Source organism: Chiroxiphia lanceolata, chromosome 6 (assembly GCF_009829145.1).
Source record: "Chiroxiphia lanceolata isolate bChiLan1 chromosome 6, bChiLan1.pri, whole genome shotgun sequence".
Classification (NCBI taxonomy): Eukaryota; Metazoa; Chordata; class Aves; order Passeriformes; family Pipridae; genus Chiroxiphia; species Chiroxiphia lanceolata.
Window position 1 is genome coordinate 3,112,015 of NC_045642.1, and position 21,733 is coordinate 3,133,747.

The window sequence follows — 21,733 nt, forward strand, 5'->3', positions numbered from 1 at the left end:
GAGAAGTATGTTACAGTATTTTTTTTTTCCAAAATGCTGTATGTAACACTGAAATCAGCAGAAATTGGATGTGCCTCTGAAAGATGAGTCTCATAATGGGGGGAGGAACAGGGAAGGGTACAAGCATCTTGGTGGTATTGAACATCACCAAGCTTCGGATTTTACTGCCCCTTGCTGCTCATTGTCCATCACATTTATATTTTTAAAGGTAGCAGGAAGCCCTAAGCACACTGCTGTTAAATGTTCAGTTAAATAATAACATATAACCAATTCAGGTTGGGAAACAGGGGAAGAAAATACACTACAAGCATTCAAATCCCTCTGAATGGGTCAGGACCTGGTAGACATGTTGAACTCACCTGCCTTATGGTAGAGTTATTTTCCATATCCGAATAAACTGATGGTTGCAAGCTTGGTGTAGGTTTGTATGCCATAAGAACATAAGGTATTTCCTGGGAACCCGACATGGGAGTGTGTGGCAGAGGAGGCAGCACTCAGGGGAGGCAGTGTGCCTAGGCTGCAGCTCCTTAAGATATTTGTATTTTCACGGAGCTGTTCAAATTACTGATGTCAGGCACACAAAACATTCAGAGCACCAGGGACAGGTTGTACCTTCATGTCTGAACACCAAATCTGGCCTAACCTTTTCAAGAGTTCCAGAGTGAAGAAGGTCTGCCCAGAGGAGGGCAGCAGTCCCACACAAGTGAACTGCTATTTTCCCCCTGTAACCCAGGACCACGGCTAGTGCTGGCACTCAAGAAACTAATCCTCTACACTTGCAATCAGCAAAATAACACTGCTGAGCCTTCATGCCTATAATTCTCACACCTCAGGAAAGGAAGATAAAAAAATTATTATTTTCCCTTTGTTTCTGTGTTTGCTATGGGCAATTTTATTTATTACTTGTTCTGTTTCTGCTTGGTCTAATTTGGCCAAGTGAGATAAGCAATACAGATCACAAAGACAAGAGATGGTCCGTGATAAATCAAAAGAAACCAAATGAAACATCCCTTTAAGTTTCTACAAGAAACACCTTTCAATTCTTAACTTCACTTGCAAGACCTCATTAAAAAAAAAACAAACACCCAACTGTTTTTATGCCAGCTGTACAAACTACAAGCACCTACTATTTTCAGCTCTCTCCCCCAGGCTGAATATTCTGCATTTCTTTTCTTTCTATAAAACATCTGCAGGGACTTGTACATCTAAATCATTAAGGACAAATCAAATCAAATAAAATACGTAAGGAGGGCTTCTAGGGAAGGGTATTTCCAGCATGCAAGCAAAAGTCAAATATAAAATCTGCTACAGAATTAGCTGATCTTTCTAGGCCTGCCTGCCTGCAGGCTCCTCCAGCTCTGCAGGACATGTTACCAATGGCTACAGCCACAATCTTGGGCACAGCTCCTCATCCTGCTCAACCTCTGCCTTCCACCTGTGTAACTCCAAATCTGAACAGACAGAGCTAAGGGAAACAGCACTCAGGAAAAAATGACAAATATACTGTCCTATCCGATCCCCCACCCTCCTTTTTTATCCCCCAAACTAAGAGTCATGATTATTTAGTCTTTTTTCCTTGTAAAGATGGCTGTGATCTGTTTTTAGACATATATCTACAGGATTTCTAATTGAAATACTGCTAAATCCAGACAGTCTGAGATTGCTTTGGTGACTCTAATATAATACAAGATAATTATGTTCAGATCTGTGATTGTCTCTGTGGACTAGTTTTCATATGAGCAGACATAATACAAAGAGAAACCAGGTTATGAGAACTAGTGAGATGGAGGGAAAATGTTCAGTGTGGCTGTGGATACACCCAAGTCATTGCTGCAAGATGCTTCTAGCTACAATGCTCCCACTGTGCCTGAGTTAAGAACAACAGTGGGTTCTACCTTCAATGATTCCCTCAGAGTTTTGTCTTCAAGTACCTCTGCTTACCCATATCAGTAATCCAGATGGCTATTCTCTCATAGAAGAAGTTCAGGATCATGATGATGACAAAATTGAGGCACGAGGCTGTGACCGAGGTCGCCAGCTGAGGGGTCAGCAACCCACTGATGGGCTGCAAGGTCTGGGTGTTCTCCATGAGGCTGGCGAAGGCCGCGTACACCGCCAGGCGATACACGATCACGGCGATCATGCTGGCTATGATCAGAGACACCTGGGAGAGGGACAGAGAGCTCAAATACACCTGCAGCTGAGCACAGCTGTACGCACAGAACTTTGGGAATAAGACGCACACCATCGTGCTTTACACTTTTCAAATCGTATCCTTTGTGGGTGTGAGTTCAGCGGCGCTGAAATGCAAAGTGCACAAGCAAAATCCTTTGTTGTGTTAAGTACGTTAAACCCAACGAAATTATTCTGTAGGTACATTAAACCTGACGAAATTGTTTTGTTAACACAGGAAAAGCAGACAAACTAATACTGATATTTGAAAAAAAACAAAATGCAGAAGAACACAGACTCATAGAAATGGAGGTGGAAGGGACAAGTTAGATTAAACTGTCAGCAACTCCGACATATGTTAAAGCAACGATTCAAAAAGATGCTCACCCAGAACAACACTGTAGTTCCTGAGATGCAGAACCGCACAGCCTGGCTACTTAAAGGCAAATAAGGCTCCATCTCCTGAAACAGTCAAGTAGAAGACAGTTCATCTTATTCCAACATCTTATTCCAACATCAAGCAGTACACAGAGCTCTGATCAGCTGTGTGAAAGTGCCCACATCCAAGGAAAACCACTCAGAACCCCCCTCACTCTAAAAAATGGCAGACAGGACATGATTTTGAATGTGCTGGGGCAGGGGGCAAAAAGATTAGGACAGAAGTGGCCATAAAACTGCTAAAAGTAAAGACAGTACCTGGAAAGAATGGTTAAACCTTTGCAAAATCAATCAGCAGCTGAAGGATAAAGACCAACTTCATGAACTATCACTGTAAGGCTAGGTCAGCTGTCATACAGCTTTGAGTCCAAAACTCAGCTCAAGGTTTGTAAAGTCTTCATGCTGAGGATTCTTAAAATTGTCATTTGTATGTGCCAGTCAGAGAGTGGTTCCCTCCACTCCTTCAATTTTACTGTTTTTTTGGTTGAAGAATTGCCTATGAATGCAGCTGCCAAGCTCTGCTATAGCACCAGGCAACTGGGTTTTACCCATGCCAGTATTCCCATACTACACATGTGTAAAGTTTTTGCTATTCTAATTCCTAAAATATCAAATTACATGTGTTATGAAAGGATCATTTAAGAACTAATGCCAGTGGAAGAAGATTTTAGTAAAAAAATAACCTGGATTTGATAAATCTTTGGGACAAGACACTGTGGAAAGTTCATGCTCCTCTTAAGCAAAGTGGCATCGAGTGTTACAGACAAGCACAGTTTCTGGATCATGGTAATAGTTAAAGGCTCCATTAACAGAACTTTAGGAAACAGTTGAAGATAAGACACAAGAATCCATATTGGGTGACTTTACACAGGCTCATAACATTTTACACCTATTTTGTGTTAATAAAAAACTACATATATTATATATATTAAGAGCAAATATTTCACCTACTCTAGGCTATTCAAGAAGTTTTATACTGTAGAAATGTAATGTAGGCAGTAATGTGCAACGACAGAGCCTAAGTTTGAATCGAATGCTTCATTATTTATGTCAACTAGAATTCTCTTGCAATCAGCAAAAACAGATCTTAGCTGTGACCTAGTTAGATAGTTTAGCATCATAAACAAATGAGTTGTTAATCAAAGCCTCCAGATGGGCAATTTTGGTTTCGGTGTACCCAGAACTTTGAATCACGGACAGGACTAATGAGGAAGTAATTTTCTGAGTGAAGCAAAGCCAGCTGTGGGACACAATAAAGTCATTGCCCCATATCCACAAAACCATATCAGTCTGCAGAATCAACCTGAAAGCACTGCCATTCCATGTGCTCAGTATTGCACATGTTCTAATGAAAGGAAATTACACCACAGAGTGGCAACCTTGTGCAAGTTACCCTATTACTGGGTACTGATAAGGATCACTGCTAAACCCTGCTGCAAAAAAGCTTCTGAAAAACCAACAAGACAATAAATTGATGTGTCATAGAATAAGGCTTGTATAGCCACTGAATTTTTATGGTAATTGTTAATGCATACTTAGAAAGCACAGAGCAGAGCAGTATCTCACTCTGAGATCAGAAAAATATATTACAGTTCATTTCTATTTCCTAAATAAAGTTAACCTTCCCCCCCAACTAAGGGATCTGGATGAATCTAGAAAACCAGCAACTAACACACGACAGGCAGGCACGTGTTTTCAATTAGTAGAACTAACTAATAAAGAATTGATGTACCTGTAGCTGTTTTCCTGAGCATGCAGAAATGAAAACCCTCAGCAGAGTTACGCTTAAAATCATGGTGCACAGTTATCAAAAAACTCTGTGCAATGTGTGCACTGTGCTAGTTACAAGTACAACAGCAAAATTAATGCACATGTGGAAGGGGAAAAACCCTCTCTCACGAGAAATAAGATTAGTGTATGTATTTCCTAATAATTAAGGAGAGAAACCCTGAAAGACAGGGCTACTGTTTATATGACAATGATTCTTCCCGTGTTTTGGCTAAGTTTCTATTTCTTTTCTGAAGACTTTGTTATCTAAGTATACTTAGGACTCGTGTCAGTAAGCTATTTACATGCAATTCTATGAAAGATGATTTTAAAATACATCAAATTGAGGTGGTAGGTGTCGTATTGAAATGCAACCAGCTGATCCCTACATTTGTCAAATACTCCTACCTAAATTAAATATAAATTTATTTGTCTACGAGAATTTACTTTGTCTAAGAGACAAATTTACTAAATTTACTAAATTTAGTAAATTACTAAATTACAAATTTACTAAATTTACTTTGTCTACGAGACCATGGCACTCAGTACCACATCCAGTTTCTTCTTAAATACCTTCAGGGACAGTGACTCCACCACCTCCCTGGGCAGCACATTCCAATGTCTGATCACTCGCTCTGTAAAGAATTTCTTCCTAATGTCCAACCTAAACCTCCCCTGGCACAGCTTAAGACTGTGAAGTAAGTATTTATATATAACTTTGATAGTAGTGTGTTAAATAGTGTCATTAATCATATCTCAATCAGATTTCGGAGACAGGAGTTCAGCAATCTTCATCTCTCCAGTGTTCCCCAAACAAAGCAGTTGTATATCAGAACCAAAACCACAGCTAACCCACTTATCTGTCTTTAGATCAAGGCTTCTTCTTATGCTGTGCAGGGATGAGAAAGAGTGCTTTTAAAGGCAAGAAGGTTTCAGAGACTGCTGCCCTGAAACATGAAGGATGCTGCAAAGACGGTGTCAAAGCCATAAACTTTGCCTTTGTTTTCCTGAGTTAATACATCAATTTGCACGTTATGAAACTCTCAGCGTGCAGCTGAACTTGCATGTGTGTCAACACTCCTTACCTGAGTTACAGGATTCCTCTTCTTCTGGGTACATTTTGCCTCGTACTCAGGCCTCAGCTGGAGTTGCTGCTGTTCCTCTTCAAAATCAACCAAATCCCACTCATATTTCAGTCTAGCTTGCCGTCTCTTCCAAAACTCCAAGAAAAGCGTAACTACGATTTGAAAATGTTAAAATACGGTTAAGGAAGAAATTAGTAAGTTCATGAACCAAGTTCAACTTACTTCTGCACTGGCTTCTGTTCTGTGGTTTATCATTTATCCTCAGTGTAACCCATCTATTTTTACTGACTGCCTATGAGAGTTCACAGCTAAGATCATAATACAAATCCAGTGATTTATTAGTTAATTGAATTCCAGAAGTGGCTGACAAGGATGATGCCAAGACATACAGGTATCTCCGTGGTTATGAGAGCCATGTTCAATTACAGTTTAACTACTTTTCAAATGCAAGAAACGACATGGAATTAACAAAAGAACCTGATGATACAAATAATTGCTTGTGTATAAATCTGCAACACATGAGCAACTATTACAAACAAGCAGCATGGCTATTCAAGTTCAAAGATTTCTGTTGCATTTTGATGCTTATTTGACATCATGGTCATTTTAAAGACAGTGAATGTCTGGTGTTTTTCATATGATCAAGAGTTAGGCTGGCTTAAGAATTTTTTAAGACACTAGAGGGAACTGATTTTATATATAAACAACAATAAAGTATATAATACTATACAACACTTAAAGAACCCTCTATAAACTACTTTAAAATGTAAACATTTAGTAATCTGATTGTTCTTAATTGAACTGGGAGGCTTCATGGTTAATACAAACACAGGAAAGCTTATCTTCTGCAGTTCTAAACCCTTTGGCTGGTACTTCCTGAATGACTAATCCATGTCACACAAATGCTAGTGCTTAAAAAACAAGAAAAGTTTGGTACAGCAGCCCTACAACATCATCTTATTAGGTTTTTTTTTTTAATAATTCTATATGAAAAAAGTGAGATCCTTTGATAACAAATAAACAGGATCTCTGCTAGCACAGAGATCTTTGTGAGCTAATGAAATATCTACATTCAAACTGAACATTTAATTATGACACTTCACACAAACAGTATGAAACGAGATATATTTAAGGAAATGATGAAAATAACTATGCTATCCTGTATTTCTAAACCTTCACAGAGTTTAAAAAAAGAATATATATTTAACACAATATGATCTTAAAAGAATTAAGACACAAAAGCTCTCCACTCTCCCACAGCGACACTGATAATGTGCAGGGCTTAGCAGAGAGGACTCTTTCATGGGCTGCATAATGTTGGACCTCTCTGGTTACAAAGGAAAGAAACAAATGTTAGCAGTTAAGAGTACACAATACTTATAATATCCTTATGATATCCTGGACATCTGTTGGATTTTCTTCAGGTTTTTCAATCCCTCTGTGTTTCTCTTAATTCCCCTGTAACTTAAACTTATTTTTACTCTCTCATCACTTTTGCATCTGAGGCAGGATACTAAGGTGTAGCCATTATTCCCCTTCCTCCCACTTCCTCGTCCCTCAGCAGCTTGGCCATGATCTTATTGCTTGACATAAAACTTACGAAACGTACTCACCCCATATGCCCATGAAAATGGCAAAAAAAAGAGTTGCCACGTTGTCAAACAAATGGGAATACTGCAACAGAATACCCAGGAACAGGTCAGTACCAAAAGAGTTTTCAGGGTGAATAAAAATAACAACTGGCTGCAGAATCAGACACAGACCTGTGAAGACTGACAGGTGGTGTTTAGTCTCCAGTAGTCACAGTCCTGGTCACAAAGCGGGCACATGATGATCTCTCCTCCAATTGCAGGGTCACAGATTTCTTTGCTGAGGAGGAAAACATTATAAAGTATCTGTGGCGAAGATGTCACATCTTGCCACAGTCACTGGTGTTAACCTGTGGCTGGTCAGGGCAAGCCAAGAAATGAAGCAGCTGCTACAAGGAGTAAAATTAACAATTCTCTCAGTATGAGCTTTCTGGTTCTATCAGCAAATAATCAGGAGTGTCAGGAGCTATAGGGCACAGGCATTGCTTTTGGGCGAGACACAAACCCTGTTATTTGTCAGCAGGTCAGCAGCGAGATCCAAACACCTTTTCTAAAAGCAGAGAGGTAACTCTGGCTTTGCTATCTGCAGAAAAATTTGCTACTTCAATTTAACTATGACAGTGGGTGAAGTCTACAATCCTGTGATAGTCCTTCAGTATCCAGAGAAATCTGAACACGTATAGCAGTATTCCCAGGTGAATTCTTAACCTAGCTAAAATACAAGTCTCAAAATTACATAATTTGATAGAATAGATGAGAATTTAAACCTCTTATTCATCTTTTATGGTTAAAACTCACAGTTTTCCGGAAGCCTCCTTATAAAAAACAGTAAGCAATGAAATGTCAACCCTCTTTCCTCTCCCCACCCCCAGTCCCTGAATACAATATGTCTTGGGTCCTCTAATGAAACAAATACAATGTTTCTTTTAAAAAAAAAGCAACCTATGGCTTCGAGATACCGGATCAGTCTTTGGTGGGAGAACACTGCTGACCTGTTTTACTCATGCTTTCGGTAGTTAGTACAAATGATGACTTACACAAAAAGGTCAGACCGCTCTGCAAGATAGATTAAATAGACAAGCTTAAGGCAACAATAAACAATTTTGAGAGACGGAAGTGGCACTCTTAGGACTTCATGTATTGCAGGTTCTCCAATATAAAAAGCTATTGCCAAATGGCAATAAAATATTGCTTTTCACCTACAAATTGGTTCTTACTAATTAACAATCAAAAGTTCTGCATCAGTGGCCCATCACCTTTTCAATCAATAAAGACAGCTGAAGAACAAATTTTTCCTAATCTGACAAGCCTTAAAGCTTGTTATCTGTTGGGAGTTTTTTCCAAGAACTAAATTTTCACATTGTTTAACTCTGCCCAGGAGATTTTCAACGTTGCACTCACCTGCTCATATTTTCATCCATTGTAAACAAGCCATAAAGAAAACAGATTAGGCCAACAACTGCTGCAAGGAATAACATCTCAGTGTAAAATCCCAGCCAGGCAAAATAGATTCCAATCTTCTCACCATAGTACTTCCTGAATACAAAAAAAAATAAAAAATAAAAAATGCAATTAACAGGAATAAAAAGCAAAATTTAGAACTGTAATAGAGCAATCTGGTCAGACCAAAAATGAAACATTTGGCAAAATTCTCTTTTAACATAAGAGTAAATGCATTGTTGTACAGTGGAAAAATGAGATTTGAAGTTGGCCATGAGAAGTTACTCAAGCTGAATGAACAAGATGAATGAACAGGATCTCTTTCACCCCTTTTTTCCTCCTAGCAGAAGCTCCAGCTTTAAAATCACTCCTTCTCTTTCCCACAGGATAATGCAAATGAAGATTTACTTCCTGATTTTTCCAGGGAGTTACACAACTGAAACTGGGTACACCAGTCCTATGCTTAAGAGAAATGGATAATGCACAGAAATACAACCACCTGTGTTACAAATGGGAAGTGAAACCTGCAAACAAAGTAATACTTTGTTGTCTAGGATGGGCTGAAAACAGAGATCTTGGGTGAGATGAGTCTAAATTTAGGCTTACAAACTAAAAGTCAAGCTTCCAAACTGCTTTTATCAGTGTTTTTTCAAGTCGGTGTTGAAATGTCAGCGTTTCAAATTGCTCTTTAAAAATTCGTGTAGGTATCGATTATAAAATCCAAGATATTCTCTGCACGTGTTTCTCTAATTCTGAATTATCTGTAAGCTACAAATGAATATCTGCTGCATTACAGTGAAAACCCATGGAAACACAACAAACCACAGGCTGCATTTTACCTGATAAGGTCTAAAGGCTGCTCTTTGTAGAAGCGCAGGAAATGGGCCCATTCCATGTAGAGCGTGTACCTCTCGTTGTCACAGTTGGGATCATTTGCCTTTTTCCAGTACTGGCACTGTGAGCAAATCAAAGAAAAAGAAAAGCAGGAAAATTAATTTCTAACTAGAAATCAGGAAGTTTAAACAACCTAAAGTTTGCATTTTGAAAATATTTTAAGAGGTTAAATAAGTATTTTTAGACGAAGATTCGCGAGTCTGTCTCACAAGTTTTGGAATTTTTTCATATGATTTTTTAGCCTTTAAGCTTGGTTGTAGTTGTATAGAAGAGATTCTTGCTTTTTATTATCTGTGGTTTTGGTAGTCCCAATGGGATAAATTACTTCCCAGCCTAGACTAGCCTTCTACAGCATAGATCCTGATCAGCTAAACTTTCCCACTGATAACCTAAGGAATGTCCATTCACCCACTTATTTTTATTTTCTAAGGAAAGAAAAAATATTTTCAAAAATTTAAAAATATAAATCTATATAAAGTATCTAAAAATGCCTTATGGTAGAATTCAGAGATATAAGTCTCTACAGAAATTATGTGACTGACACATGGGTATATCCTAAAAACTCCTCCACAGGAAGAAACATTTCAGCACGTAAAAGCCAAATAGCAGGGCTGGTAGATATGTTTCGTGTACTATTAAACAGAATCAATGGGACAAATGGAAGGTTTTGAGTACATTTTTTATCTGCAAATTCACAGCAGGTAAAAGACTGAAAACGCTGGAAAATGCTCAAGGGAGCGGAAAGCTAAAATACTTACATCATGAAGAGGATATGCAGCTGTATAGGTGCCATTGTTTAGCAGTCTCTTAATCCCAAATTTTTTCTTCCCTTCTTCTGTTCCATAAGGGCAACGTGTAAGAATATAATTAACCTGGGATTCAAACACAGGAATTTCAGAACTTTCCTATTTTAAGGCCATTTAACAGAACCCTACAATGGTCGTGCACTCTGCATAATCTGCTGGAACAATATGCAAAAGCAGGAGGTATTTCTTCAGAAGGCCTTACCCCATGTAAGAACACTGAGGGCACAACTGCCTTACAGACACTCAGAAGATCCGTTCCAACAAGTATCACACCAGATTTCTAAGAAAGACACACAGGCACCCAGGCTTCCCTGTATCTACCACCTACACCAGAGTTTCTATACTCCCTCCTTCCTTGCAGGAATATTCTGATGGGGTTGTGTAAAACTGCATGTAAATGCAAGCAGCCAAACTGATGCACGTACTATTCTGTTCCTCACGGACGGGGAGAAGAAAGTGCTCTCGTCGTTTATGAGGTACAGCTCCTGCTTGTCCTTGCTGAACGGGGCCGTGAAATAATCCGGCTCAGGGTGCATCACCTTCTCGGGCAGCCTGAATGGGGAAAGCATGCAATCCAGGGGGTTCTCCACCATGGAGGGAATGTCATTTTCCTTGATGGGAACTTTGATGTTCAGCACCTCTGCGTACGTGACCAGAACCTCCCACGGCGCGTGGATCTTCACAAAAAAGATCTTGCCATCTTCAGATTCCTGCCCCGGGAAAGTTAAACCAGTTAAATCAGATGTCAGACCAAACTGTGCTTTATTGCAAGATTTATGGGAATAGTTTTTATACACAATTTATTGACTTTTACATATTTCTGAAAGGTTTAAAAAAAAAAAAAGGGAGGAACTTTTTGTATATATATATTTTTAATTGAAAAGCTTATCTGAGTGGTTGTCCATTCATAAAAACAATCTTGGCACTACTAAAAGCTCACAAAGGTTTTTCAAACTGTATTAATCTCATACACTGAGGCCTGAAAACTGTCATTACACTGAATGCACTGGAAACACAAGGAATATTCTTATCATAGGCCTCACCCAACAGTGTACTTTCAGTGTTCCTCTGCATACACAGCAGAAAATGGCAATCAGAATGTACTTTTGACATATTGCTCAATGAATGCTCCATCTATGGATGTTACAAAGTCTGAACTTCATCAAGAGTTACTTTACCCCACCCAGCCTCTGGTACACTGACTGCAGTCCAAATCCCATGTTCTCCAGTTGTTAAACCAAACAGTAACACTAATCAAACATCCTCAAGTTGTTTCACCCTTTCCTCATAATTACAACATCCACTGGGCATAACCAAGCCATTCACCGACCTTCCAAACTTATTACTCATCGTTAGGCAGGATTAAATGTAGCTGTGAGCATACTTCCCATTTAAGTGGATTTAAACCAAATCACAGCTATTTTGGAACCACTTTCTTTTTGTTATGAAATCAAAAGCCATCACTTCCTCTTGAATCACAATTATTCTGCTTCCGCAATTCTTATGAATGTATCTAGAAAAAGGACTCAAACATATTAATCTTGTTTCACCTAAGTAAGTCACACTCCACTGAAATCCACAAGCATAATTGATAATTTTTCCCAAAGAAACAAAGTGGTTTATTAATTTGCAAGTCTACTTCTCTCATCCTAATTTTTCCTTTTTTTTTTTTTTTTTTTTACCTTCTTGTCTTCTGTTTCTAGTTCCAAACCTGCCTTTTGCAGATTGCTCTCAAATTCCTTTCTTCTTTCCTAGAGAGAAACAAACACACTTTAGTAAGTGATGAAGTTAGCAACTAACTGATCCCTTACTGATGACTCACTGAGTTTCAACTTCTCTCAGCTGCCCTGATGACAACCCCTTAATGCTATGTGACCTTCTCAAAGCAATCAGACAAAAACCAGCTGATGCATACCAGGCCACTTCCGAGTGCAGGCCAGCTTTGTGATGGCAACACATCGGGAACTGCAACAGGAAACCTACTGGGTAGGAAAAGGCACGTTCTGGTTAATCAGAGAAGGAATTGATGTCTTGTGTTTTGAGCACTTCTGACTCTTCAGGAGGCTGGTATGTGGGGTGTGTAACTGTTCATTGCTAAGAGGATGTCAATCAAAACTAGATGGAAGGAAAAATCCTGGAAGCACATGGAAGACCGATTGCTCACAGTCCTATTTACCTGTTTTACAATTATGCCTGATAGAGATGTTCAAGTACTGATTACAGACAATTCAAACAGTACTTCACAAACATCACTGTACAACTAGATAAGACCAACAAATCACCACGTGTGATCTTCCATGTGCTTAGCTTGCATAAAGTCAGTGTGGACTTCGGCAGAGTTAAACAAACCTGCCTGTGGCAGTGAGCGGTGGCTGCATGACCTCTCTGAGCTCGAGATTCTTCTGGAACTCTTTATTCTGCCAAGTAATTCCTAGGTGGTGCCTCAAGGGAAGAACATTTTCTTCCCCTCCTTCTCTGTGTAATTTTTGCTCCTATTGGGAGATTGCATTCATTTCCTTTCAATTATATAAAATTGGCAGAAGAACTGTCAGAATAACCATAAAGTAAGGCAAATATTGAGACCTAGCTCTTTAAAATGCACAAGCTAGACCACAAATTTATTTTTGGCTAAAACCTGCAATGCTGCCTGATGTTTTTTCTATCGAAAGGTCTTAAATGACATTTTTCAAACATATTTAAAAATGCAAAACACCACGGTTGTCAGCTAATTTCCTTTCCCTGCATGTCTGTGAGCAGCAGTCTGTCCTTTTTGCATTTCAGTTTGCATAAACTACTCAGACAAATGAATACAGACTGAAGAATAGCTTTCACAGCCCTCAAATGTACCTTAAGATGTATTGATGTATTTTCTTGTGTTAGCAGCCTTTTTACTTGTCCCATCTGATTCTGACAAATATTATTAGATATTAAATTAGACACTTGACTATAGGAGTTACAAATATGCTAACTCCTCAATTCCAGCACATGCTGGGGGCAAATGCAATTCCATGCACTATTTTTGAATAATCAATCCCACTAAACTTCCTGTATGCACCTGTATAAACAACAGAGAGCTCTGGTCTGCTGACCCGATAATCAAATAGAGAACAATACAACTAAAAGGTGATTTAGGAGTGTATGTTGAAGTGTTATAGAAAATCTGACATCTAAGCCTAGTATCCAAAGCTATGTGCTAGTCTGGATTACATTTTCTCCAAACAAAGCATAGTGGTGTGTGTTCTTTCCCCAGCAAACGCTGGAGGAGAGCCAAGTGAGTCAGTTCAGAGGCTCCTCTGCCACCAGACACCAGCCAGCTCCTCTCCAGCTGTGTAGCTCAGAAACAGACAGTGCCAAAGGGTCTGGCCCCTTACTTATCTTTCTTATTTTTCCTTACTATACACTTAGTGTGACAAACTACAGTGGTCTAATAGAAATTATGCTCTTTTTAGCACTTTGCTCTCCTCCCATAAGCCCCCTCCTCTGAAACCCATGCAAGGTACTGAACTTTCCAGTCACTGGAAACAACCATTTTTAAAAGGAAATCAGTCTGCTGCTATTGCAAAAACAAAAAAAAACAAAACCAATATACCCTTGGACCAGTGCTGGTTGTTTTTAATGTGTACTTGTTAGAATTTTAAGCTTCCTGCCCCAAACCTAAAAAGCTGTACCTGGTGGATATATTTCTGATTCCGCTAGAGATGCCACTCTGCAGGCACAGTGGGAAGCTCTGTAAGTCATCCCATTAGTGAAGACCAGCCAGAGTAGGCTAATGCCCTTGCTCACATCTTAAGTATAGTTCTTAAGCCTCTCCCAAGCATTTGTAAAGCACTGAAACCACATTTTCTGAGACCAGTGTGGCCTAGGTAGGAGAGAGGTCAGTAGAGCATTGACCTCTCCAAACACTGCTGTGGATATCTCATATGGTAGGGGATAAGCACAGACTAACTTTATCATCTAACACATGCTAGGCTGTAAGGAACCACCCTGATCCAAAGTTCAGCAGTACTAAAAAGCCCAATGCAGATGTAACACTGCATGATCAGCGGAAGAGAGACAACTACTATAAACCTGTTTGTGGTGGTACTGTCTGTCACAACAGTCAAAGATCAGGAGATTAAAGTAATTTTAAGTTTACAACATAATACTCCTTAATCAAACTCCTCTTCCTTGCTTTTCCTCTTCCTTTAAGCAGGGAGCACGAAGTTCACCAAAGTCTTTTATGTATCAGGATTCTTGGGCTTATTCTAACTGCAGTCAGTAGGATATTGGGAAGTAAACATGGCCTTGGGAAACATTTACATGCTACTAGTAAAGTGCACAAGAACCCTGCTCTTAGCTGTATCCTAGAGAACACAGTATGGGATCAGTCTGATCCTGGTCGGGCTGCCCACACAGCTCCCTCGGGAGAAAGTTTCAGATGAGATGGAGCCTGTTTAGGAAAGGCCTCTTGTCATCTCATCCACCCAGAGCCATGAGAGCAGGAGGCCAACAGCACGGATAACTGGGCCTCCTGCAGCCTGCAGGGACTGCCCACATGGCTGGGAGGGTGTTCTGTGTGTCCTCCAAAGTGAGGGCAAACCCTCTCTGCTGACCAGTGACACGACTCAAGGGAATGGCATGAAGCTGTTTCAGGGGAGGTTTAGGTTGGGTATTAGGAAGTAAAAGTTCAAGCAGCATTTGGACAATGCTCTCAGACACATGGTGGGATTATGGCCCTGTGCAGGGCCAGAAGTTGGACTTTGATCCTGATAGGTCCTTTCCAACTCAGCATATTTAATGATTCTGTGGTTCTCCTGAACTCCAGTGCCCAATCACCCTCGGGGTGAAAAACCTTTAGTTCCCAATACCCAACCTAAACCTCCCCGACTCAGCTTCATGCCATTTCCTCGAGCCCTATCACAGGTCACAAGAGTGAAGAGATCAGATCAGTATCTGCCCCTCCTCTTCCCTCATGAGCAAGCTGTAGACTGCAATGAGGTCTCCTCTCAGTCTCCTCTTCTCCAGGCTGAACGGAACAAGTGCCCTCAGCCGCTCCTCATACGTCTTTCCCTCCAGGCTCTTCATCCTTGTGGCCTCCTTAGGACACTCTCTAATAGCTTCATGTCTTTTTTATATTGTGGTGCCCAAAACTGCACACAATACTCCAGGTGAGGCCACCCCAGTGCAGAGCAGAGTGGGACAATCCCCTCCCTCGCCCGGCTGGCAATGCTTTGTCTGACAAACCCCAGGACACAGCTGGTCCTCCTGGCTGCCAGGGCACTGCTGACTCATTGGACTTGATGATCCTCAGGATATTCTATGATTCCTTCTGCAAGTACCAGCCAAGCTGCTGTAAAGCAGCAGGGAGAAGTGCCCAGCTTGGATGGAGCCCAGCTTTCAGCTGTGCCTGCAGAGCTGGACATGCAGCTTCTCACAGCCAGCAGCCTAACAGGGCTGACAGCACCAGCAACAAGAATCTGATACTTGCTGCCCCTGGCTCCCTAACTCTGGGCTATGTGGTGCCTCCAAGAAAGCAGAAGTTTCTGTTTGAGACAATGAAAACCGGAAAAGGGTTTGATAAATGTCTTTCTGTATCTCTGTGCACCACTGGGGACAGGGGCACTTTGCTTCCAGCCAACACAGGAGCAAGTTACTTTGCACAGAGATCCCTGAGCCCTAATGCTTTGGAGTTCTTGTGAAGAAATATACTTAGGAACAATAAAGATCATGTCCTTGTTACTAAAAATTTGTTAGATATTTTATAAATTCTATTTATTTTTTTGATGGTCACATACATCTCATATGTGAGTAAAATATTTCCACTTATGTGCTGGAGAGTTTAAGGAAAAATATAAAAGTATTGTCTCACAAAAATGTTATCCTAATTTTTGTTTAGAGGAGTTTGTGGTTTGGATTTAGAAGGCAAGTTCAAACCAGCGTTGAAGCTGGAATGTGTCTGGGAACATCAAAGAAGTTAATGCAGGAAACTAAGGGAGAAGATGAACAGACCACCTCTTACATCTGTATTAGGGCTATGTTGAAATACACAATGAAGTTATTCATCCCACTCTTAGAAATGCAGAATAAAGCTGTTTCCTTGAGACAAGGAAACAAAACCCTTTGTCACAACTGTTATTCTCTTTGTATGAACATTCCTATTCTTAGCTGTTCCATTTTGCTGTATCATTGTGCCACAGTAACAGAAATTCACATTTCTGTGATGACTGTACAATATCAAGTACAGTGTATGTCAGACAAATTCCAGAGGCTGCAGTGCACCAATCTTGCTCCCACAGAGACAACAGTAATTGTATGCTAAGAAGTCTGCACCAATTTACAGGCATACTAATTGCATAAAGGTCTATGCTGAACACAAATATAGGGCAAATGCAGATTCACCAGGAACTGTGTAAAAACATTGATATCTCCATGCCTGTTTGTCCAGCGACTGCAGAGCTAATCTACAGGGCCAATGACCAAACCCCTTCCTCCATGGGGCCACAAACTCTTTTCCAATTAACAGACATACACAAGAATTAAACCTCACAAAACTTAATATGGATGTTTTGGCCTTTTGCAAGACAGAGATGTTTCTTCCTAGCAAGTGCATTTTTACCTCAGAGAGGAAACACAGCATTAGCTACAAACTCTTGGGCTCCTCCTCACATGGATCCTTCAGTCAATAATGACACCCATGTTCGTGGCCTCTGGTCTGGCAAAGATTCCTGCTACCCCCTAATGATCCATAAAGCAATGAGGAGGAAACTGCTGCACACAATACGAACAAGGGACTGACCATCTGGCTTAGTTTCCTTCCCACTTGAAACATTACCTAAATAGTCTCAATTTCTTTCCTCATCTTAAATAATTTGAGTATGACTAATGGAAAAGTATATTTTAAGAGCTGCTTTGACAAATTCTGCATGGATATCTTTTTTCTCTCTACACTGAGTGGTCTCCTCTTCCTCCTTTTTTAAATGCATTTTGCTTTATAGGAGAAGAAGGAATGCAGCTAGGATTACAGACTAACAGAGGGTTTGAGTTTGAAAAAGTTTTTTATGCCTGTATATAATAAACTTATGGTACCATAGCTATAAAATAACTCTGGTCTCCTAAGAAAATCTCTGGAATGTGGCTAGCTGAGCAGAACTGACTGAGGGGTGCTTCACCCGGGAAAAGCATCAAACAGAGACGATGACAGAAATTCCCGGGCTTTTTAAGGTAATGAGTAAGATGAGGGGCTGTGCTCTACACTGGATCATATCTGGATGCAAGTTCAGGCAGCATAAATCCTTAATGAAAACAGTATTTCCTTCATAAAGGAATGAAAGCAATAGGCCATTTTTTTAACAGCTCAATCTTGCAGTTTTTGTTCAAAGGAAGTTAGGAATTTTAATTATGAAAGAAATATGAAAAGATATAGATGATAACTGTCCTTTACTTCACAGACCTTTAGTTTTGATCATGATTTTGTCATAAGCATTGGTATAATTAGTTTTTTTCAGATACCCTTATCTTTCAGAATAATATGATTGCATGAGAATGAAGTTTTTTTGGCGTCTCTCTCTTTTCAATTTTTTTAAATCATGAATAAACTTTGGAGTTATATATTGGAGAGACCAGTTTGTAAACGTAACCTCTCCTGACTCAGAAAGAAGGCAGGAAACACAGAGGAAAAAAAAACCTTAAAATCCCTCTTTTTTTTAAATATTGGCTTTATGTGAAGTTTGTTGTTTGTCTTGACTGCATCTCATAGTATAGATTTTTTTATATAGCTTGAATTTACATGTTTAGCCAAGTTAGGCCACAAGTGTCAGTGTGAGCATGGAACAAATAGGTGTCATTCAGGCAACTGAATGCTGGGAAGTTCAGGGATAGTCACTGGCATTTTAGAAAAAGCTTGTACTTTGTGCTCTGTTACATAAGAGGACTCTTATCAAAGCCACTTTAAATATTCTTCTAGAACAATGGAACAATGAATACACATATATAGAGAGTAAGTCAAACACAGGGAAAAGCTCAAAGAGGACATGCTGTGTTTGTGCTACTCAGAGAATATATTACAAAAAGAGTCTCAAAGGTATTAAAGGAAAATTTCATTGATTCTTGGATCTAAGAATCTATTTCTGCTCTAACTGCAGTCAATGAATGGAAAAAAAATAGTTATTGCTAAATCTTGTTTGAATGATGCTTTGCTTATTTAGAAGAAACCTCCTGCATTTAAAAGTATTTGCAGACAAAACTATTTACAGATATTTCTCCAAAGTCTCAGCTAGACTGTCAATGAAGAAGCAAAATAATCTGGGTTACTTTGCTCAACTATATTATATATTGCCCAGCCTAAGCAACGGAGAGTGATCAATTCAAACACAGTCCCAAAAACCTAATAAAATTGAGTCCTGACACACAACAGTAAATTACACAGAAATTTCTGTACATGGAATGGATTTTCACATAGCTATAAAATTTTTAGCTAAGTCCTATTCCAGTTGAGTGTAGTGATCTGAAAGAATTAGTAACTGATATTCAGGTTATCGGAGATAAAAATTAAGAGGATTTCAAAAAGACAAACTTACCAACTTTTTTTCCAATTCCTTATTAAAATCATCCACATAAGAGAGAACAAAATCGATTCTCCTGACACCATCCCTGAAGAAAATAGAATCTTTGCTTTCATGTCTTTTATCAATCTGTAGAAGATAAAGGAATATGAATAAAAAAAACAAGTATTGCTGTTTCTCTAAAATATAACAGAAGACAAAGAAGTTTCCTCACATTGTCACAACTCTTCAGTTTCTTCATAGTTGAAGATATACTTGGGCAAGATTTAACAGGGCTATATCCAGTTAAAATAATTTCAAAATTAACTGCATATGTCCACAAGCACTACATGTAAATAACTGGTGCAGGAAGAATAAATACATGTTAGTGTAGCAATACTTGTGAATACTTGAAGCAGGTGGCAAAATGTAAATTCCATGCATTTTCCTCTACATAACAAGATTCACTAAATCAACCACCACAGAGACATATGTCCCAGCAATGACTACATATAAAAATGGCACACAAACAACACAGGAATGACATTTCAAAACTGAGTATTTACTTTCATGGGGAAAAAAAAATACATCTAATAAAAGGTATCAATGCAACAGGGTAATTAGTATTCCAATTGATCTATTAAAGGTCATATTTTAATTTATCAGCAGGCCAGAGTGTCATAGTAACAACATTTACCTTTTTCATCGATTAGGCCACAGTAATTAATGTTAGGCAAATAAAAGACTATAACCCCACTCTCCTAAGGAAGTTAACTCATATTAGGTAATATTATTTGCAATATTAGGTAATATTATTTGTTAACATATCAATATTCAGCTTTACCAAATTGTGTACAAGACATACAGCAAAGTGCTCTCCAGAAGCTAAACGCTGAGGAATTCCAGAGAGGAAGTCTGGCCTCTCTGCTAATGAAGGCTGGTGTTTTTAAACCACACCCATCAACAAAAGTGTATTTTTATGGGGCTGAATTGGGTTTTCATTTTATTAGAGTAGGAACAAAACAGAATAATTCAGAGGGCTATGTCTCTGTTATCTCAGTCTCACACCATGCAAGGATACATGTGAAAAAGTTCCCTGAGAAAGCACAGGATATTTATTTATAACTGTGAACCTTTTTCACAGTTAACAAAAGGCATCACACAGTGAAGCATGTTATTACTGCAGCCATCCAAGCCACTTGCAATACCATTCATCACTGGTTTACCCTGAGACGTCGCTTCAGGAACAGATTGTATCTCCTTCCACTCTGCTGGAATAACCAACAAGTAGTTAGCAGGCCCACTGCTTCCCTCCAAGGTCCAAACCACCTGCCTGGAGCACATACACCCCAACTACAGTGAGCAAGAAATCTGTGTCCCTCAAAGCTGGGAAAAGCGCCCAAATATCAGAACAAGCACTCACAAATAATATAACTATCATGTCTTTTCTATTAAAGGCGAAGCTGTGCTGGAATCCATTCTGACAGCAAGTATATGTTTTAAAAGAATGACTCCTAGTTGCCATCATTCGGATACTTAAGCAGATTTAAAAAAGAACATTAAGAAAGTGGGTCTGAGTGTAGTGCAAGGGTAATACAACAAGCACACATTTCTGTTACACTCGTGTTAGGCTGGACCCACTGGGACACAAAAAGACAAATGGCAACCATGTAATTCCAGAGCTGACAAAATTACAAGCAATAATATCCACACAGTCCAGGACACATGTTTATCTTCAAGTAGGTTGAAATGAAATACAAATAATTGAAAACTCCTATAGTTCCACAGTGTTGCACAACTTTATGCATCTCCGTTAGACACACTGGTAACTGCTGGAACCAGACAGCAGCCTACCTGAAGCATCCACGCACTACAGAGAATTCCTGTGTTCCCTATCCTAGCCTTTGGGGAGCTACAAAACACTGTGTGGCAAAAGGTAAAAGAAATTATTTCCTGAAAATTCTGCCAACCCTTCTTTGCCTTCCCTCTTCAGCAATTTTGTGAGGGTTTTCTGTGGTTTTTCTTCTTGAGAAATATTTACAGCAGATTAATTAAAGTAGACCACTTTGTATGACTGAAATCAGCTACCTCAGAAAATACTTTTGCTTCCAAATGCAGTACATAATCTTGCATGATTAAGAGGCTCACAAAAACCATGGAATCCAATAGATGAAAATAAAATGCATTTTTCTATCCTATTTTGAACTTACAGGTTTGGGTTCTTCTTTGTAAATATAACTGTGACTACATGCAAACTGCAACAGTTTAGATGTTGATTTACACAAGTAAACATAGTGCACAGAACCACACTCACATCTGTAGAGAATCAACAGTAATGTAATTATCCAGCCTTACAGTAAGTGAAGCCCAAAGTGCATTCTAACAACTTACAGTGCTGGGGAATTGCCCTAAAAAAGGCCATCCCAACCACTGGCTTACACTGTGTAAGCCACAGAATCACATACACAAAGAAGAAATAAATCAATACATAATATTTACTTCAAAAAATGCTCCTGCCAAAGGAGTATCCCAAATTGTCTGGGTTGCATAGTTATAATTAGATTATTCAATACAATTGAAGTAATATTTTATCTTTAGTGCCATCAACGTTCGCTCATTTTTTAAGATGCGTCAGAACCCTCAGTCATTAAAGGCCTGACTATCAATTTAAGAAGATGCAGTAGTCATTGCTGGATCTGCTTTGAGAAGGGGAATACTTATCACTTCCCTCTCCTTCCCTACATACGATTATTTATCATGGATAGTGACAGGCCTGCTTATTAAACACATAAATTATTCCTTTCCGTTTTGCTGCATTTGGATTTCACAAGGAGAACAAGATAGTCTTGCACACTTATGCAGGTTTGTGCATATATGTGCACCTACAGGTTTAAAATATATAAAACGTTTGTAATTTGCATTGGTCCTATCAGTGAATCACTAAACATTACGGATTAGTAGCAGCTCTTTCCAGAACTGTATTCAAATTAATTATCCTGGACAACCTGCAGTTATTAAATGAA

General features: G+C 39.2%; 1 protein-coding gene across 3 annotated transcripts in view; it reads right to left on the reverse strand.

The window, feature by feature from the left end:
• The window catches only part of ANO5 (anoctamin 5), a 54,874-nt gene that overhangs the window by 10,283 nt on the left and 22,858 nt on the right, over positions 1-21,733 (reverse strand). For 2 of the 3 annotated variants that reach the window (XM_032691210.1, XM_032691212.1), the window contains 11 exons: positions 18,747-18,860; positions 11,874-11,942; positions 10,617-10,901; positions 10,144-10,257; positions 9,331-9,446; positions 8,453-8,587; positions 7,226-7,331; positions 7,076-7,136; positions 5,463-5,614; positions 2,560-2,634; positions 1,942-2,164 (listed from right to left, as the gene is read on the reverse strand). In XM_032691210.1, the coding sequence (XP_032547101.1) occupies positions 1,942-2,164; positions 2,560-2,634; positions 5,463-5,614; positions 7,076-7,136; positions 7,226-7,331; positions 8,453-8,587; positions 9,331-9,446; positions 10,144-10,257; positions 10,617-10,901; positions 11,874-11,942; positions 18,747-18,860 (1,450 nt within the window). Of the gene's footprint in view, positions 1-1,941; positions 2,165-2,559; positions 2,635-5,462; positions 5,615-7,075; positions 7,137-7,225; positions 7,332-8,452; positions 8,588-9,330; positions 9,447-10,143; positions 10,258-10,616; positions 10,902-11,873; positions 11,943-18,746; positions 18,861-19,936; positions 19,982-21,733 lie in introns of all 3 variants that reach the window. The other variant, XM_032691213.1, reaches the window with a different exon arrangement.